Raw genomic sequence first — 3,291 nt, forward strand, 5'->3', positions numbered from 1 at the left:
CGATTTTGCCCTTTTTCTATGGAGCCCGACGGAGAAGGTCGTCGCTGGAACGTCGCCCCCGAAAGTCGAGCTATCCCGGCCGTGCGGATCCGCTGCAAAAGGTATGTCGCAACGTGTGAACGGGGTCTTAGACTTCTAGGAGAAGCATCTGAGGAGCATTGTCCTATATGGATCTTATATTATGCTAGTATTACAGTATAGAGGGACTCCGGAGCAGGCTGGCTGCACACATACACCAGCGCCGTTCTTTTCTCACGGTGTCAGCGACCTCCGTCCAGGAAGGGGTTTGGCAGCCGTGCTGGAAACATGATTCTCGGCTTTTCTATACACGGGCATTCCCGGAACACATGTTCTGCCGAGTGATTGAAAGCCTCTTTGCTCTGATCAGTAGCGAGTCCAGCTCCTGCCTGTTCCTAAGAAATAGCAGGCACTCCGACAGTCCTTCCAACATGAGCGCCCACGTCAAGTACGCCCCAAAACTTCTCTCTACCTTTCTGATGGCACCCAATACCAGGATATCGCTGTAAATGGAAGCCTCCAATAGAGTAGGGAGCACTCTGCTTCTGATATGATACGGAGGGGGTCAGGAGCAGAGTACTTTCTCCTGTGCGGAGGGTCACGTTGAAGGTGTGATGTCCCAGTGCTGAGTGTAAGCGGAAAGGTGGAGAGAAGGTCAGGAGCTGGATATGTATAACCTCATGGCCGGTCATGTTGGAGGGTGATGTATCCTGATGGTCGGTGTAATAGGAAAGTTAGGAACTGCGGGGACCATGTTTGAAGTTTCAGCGAAGGAATCCGCAAATAATAGATTCTGTTTTATCGTCCGCAGATGGAAATCACTTCTTCCAGCATAATAAACCGCTACATTGCATGCCAGGGCCCCCTGCCCAGCACCTGTCCGGACTTCTGGCAAATGACGTGGGAGCAGGGCTCGTCCATGGTGGTGATGCTGACAACACAGGTGGAGCGTGGAAGGGTAGGTCACAAGCCAAGTTCACATTGTGTGTAATGTATTTGCAGCACACCTGGAATACTTTTTGTTATTTCCAAAGTGAATATGGCTCATTAAAGGAGAACTATGGGCTCGGGGCTTTTCCCTATAGTACTCCTAAAGGTAACGGGAGACAGTTTACAGTGAGGAGCACAATTCAAAAAAAATTGCAGACGGATGTCCAAATCACTGATGTGTTTTATTGAAGCTGAATGCCGGGACAGAAAGTTTGAAGCCGCTTTAGAAATGACATTTCCTGCATTCAACAAATATGGTCTTGGTGATCTAATGCTGCGGCGACTGTAAAATCGCTCCCTGAAACTTGCATCATAAAGGCTCCGTGCCCTTCTCCGTGCCCTTCTCCGTGCCCTTCTCCGTGCCCTTCTCCGTGCCCTTCTCCGTGCCCTTCTCCGTGCCCTTCTCCGTGCCCTTCTCCGTGCCCTTCTCCGTGTCCTTCTCCGTGTCCTTCTACATCACTGCTGGCTCTTGTCGGATGATTTGGGCATCTCAGACTCCTGGTCTGTCCAGGCCACTTGGGATCTGCCAGCATACCACCCACACTGCTTGTGGTGGGATGACCTGGGCACCTCTTACTCCCGGTCTGTCCCACTTATTTAGGATCAGCCACATACCCCGCTCACAATCCCTTCCACGCTGCCTATAGTGGGAGGACCCGGCATCTCATACTCTCGGTCTGTCCTACCCACTTAGGATCAGCAACAGATCCCACTCTTGGTGCTTTGATTGGGAGGACCTAGGTATCTCAGACTCCTGGTCTGTCCTGCCCGCTTGGCATTGGTTATAGACCTTACTCACAAGCCCATCCATGCAACCTGTATTGGGAGGACCCGGGCACCCCAGACTCCTGGTCTATCCCACCCACATGACCGGTCACAATCTCTGCACAGAGTCCCTCCTATGCTGCCTAGTAGAAGGACTTGGACCTCTCAGATTCCGAGGTTTGTCGTGCCCACGTAGGCTCAGCCATAATTCAGCCCACATTGACAGCTACAAATACGTTGCATGATGGGAATTGTATTTTGTACCAGCGGTGCCGAGGTTTTGATGTTGGCATTTTATTGATGCCTCCTCCTGGTGCCCCATTTCTCTGGAATAGCTCGCGTCACAAACTTGGAACTTCTGAAGTTATTTTTCATAAAAAGTTGGCAAAAAAAGGTGTTGATGTGCACAGGGCAAGGTATTCAACCTTTAACACTATCCTGGAATTCATCTCTAGGCATCCATACCGCAAATCCTCAAGTCCTCCCGTTACCCCAAGGAGAACTATGGGGAAAAGCCCTGACCCCATAGTTCTCCTTTAATAAAAACCTTGAGTGTTCCTGGACATCCCACAATAGGCCACCTTCTTCTTTAGTCATATACTTTCCTTATACTGAGCAAAGGTTCAGGTCCGCTGTATGAACCTTCCCGGCTCTCCTCCTGCTGCCTCAATCTTCCCTGTGCATAGTAGATCATTCTGAAGGTCAGAGCATGCACAGGGCTCAGTAGGCTTTTCCCCTTCCTCGTGTGACACTTGGCTATGGAGGCTGAGAGCGGGAGATTGGGGTTTGGTGAAGGCTCTTGTCTGTTCCACCATGACTGTCCCCTGTGTACAAAGCCAGCTCCATTGTCCCGAGGAATTCTTTTAATGTGTAAAACAAGATCACAATCTTAGATATACACACATATAATATACACACATATATAATATATATATATAAAAGCCCAACTGAATAGTCTACAATAAAGATATGATGTGACCAGATTGGTGGAGGAACTCGAGTGTCCTGCACAGAGCCCTGACCTCAACCCTACTGGGCACCTTTGGGGTGAATTGGAATTGTGAGCCAGATCTTCTCATCCAACATCAGTACCGGAGCTCACATATGGGACAGATTCCTACGGACACCCGCCGAAATCATGTGGAAGCCCTCCCAGAAGAATGGAGGCTGCTGCTACAAGGGTGACGAGGGGCTTCATATTAATGGCCATGGTTCTGGAATGGGATGTCCAATAAGCTCCTATCGGTGTGATGGTCAGTTAGCCACAAACTTTTGCCCATTCTGTGTATTTCTGAGGGTGGAGAGGAAGGTGAGCACAGGACAAGTCTCCCTCATTGTTGATGTTTATACAGATTCCTCTGTATACAATGCAGATAACGATGTTATACCCCGTCTATGGTACTGACACGAAGCTCATTCCATTTCAGGTGAAGTGCCACCAGTACTGGCCGGAGCCCATAGGGAGCTCCGAATTTGGCAATTTCCAAATTTCCTGCCACTCAGAAGTAGGAAACCCGG

At 49.7% G+C, this 3,291-nt stretch overlaps 1 protein-coding gene across 1 annotated transcript in view; it reads left to right on the forward strand.

Annotated features, from left to right (window-relative positions):
- Nucleotides 1-3,291, forward strand: part of PTPN4 (protein tyrosine phosphatase, non-receptor type 4) — an 82,144-nt gene that overhangs the window by 63,744 nt on the left and 15,109 nt on the right. The window contains 2 exon segments of the mRNA XM_018568721.1: nucleotides 830-976; nucleotides 3,201-3,289. Coding sequence (XP_018424223.1) covers nucleotides 830-976; nucleotides 3,201-3,289 — 236 coding nt within the window.

The sequence above is a fragment of the Nanorana parkeri genome, unplaced genomic scaffold (genome assembly GCF_000935625.1).
Source record: "Nanorana parkeri isolate BGI_ZX_2015 unplaced genomic scaffold, ASM93562v1 scaffold1233, whole genome shotgun sequence".
Taxonomy (NCBI): Eukaryota; Metazoa; Chordata; class Amphibia; order Anura; family Dicroglossidae; genus Nanorana; species Nanorana parkeri.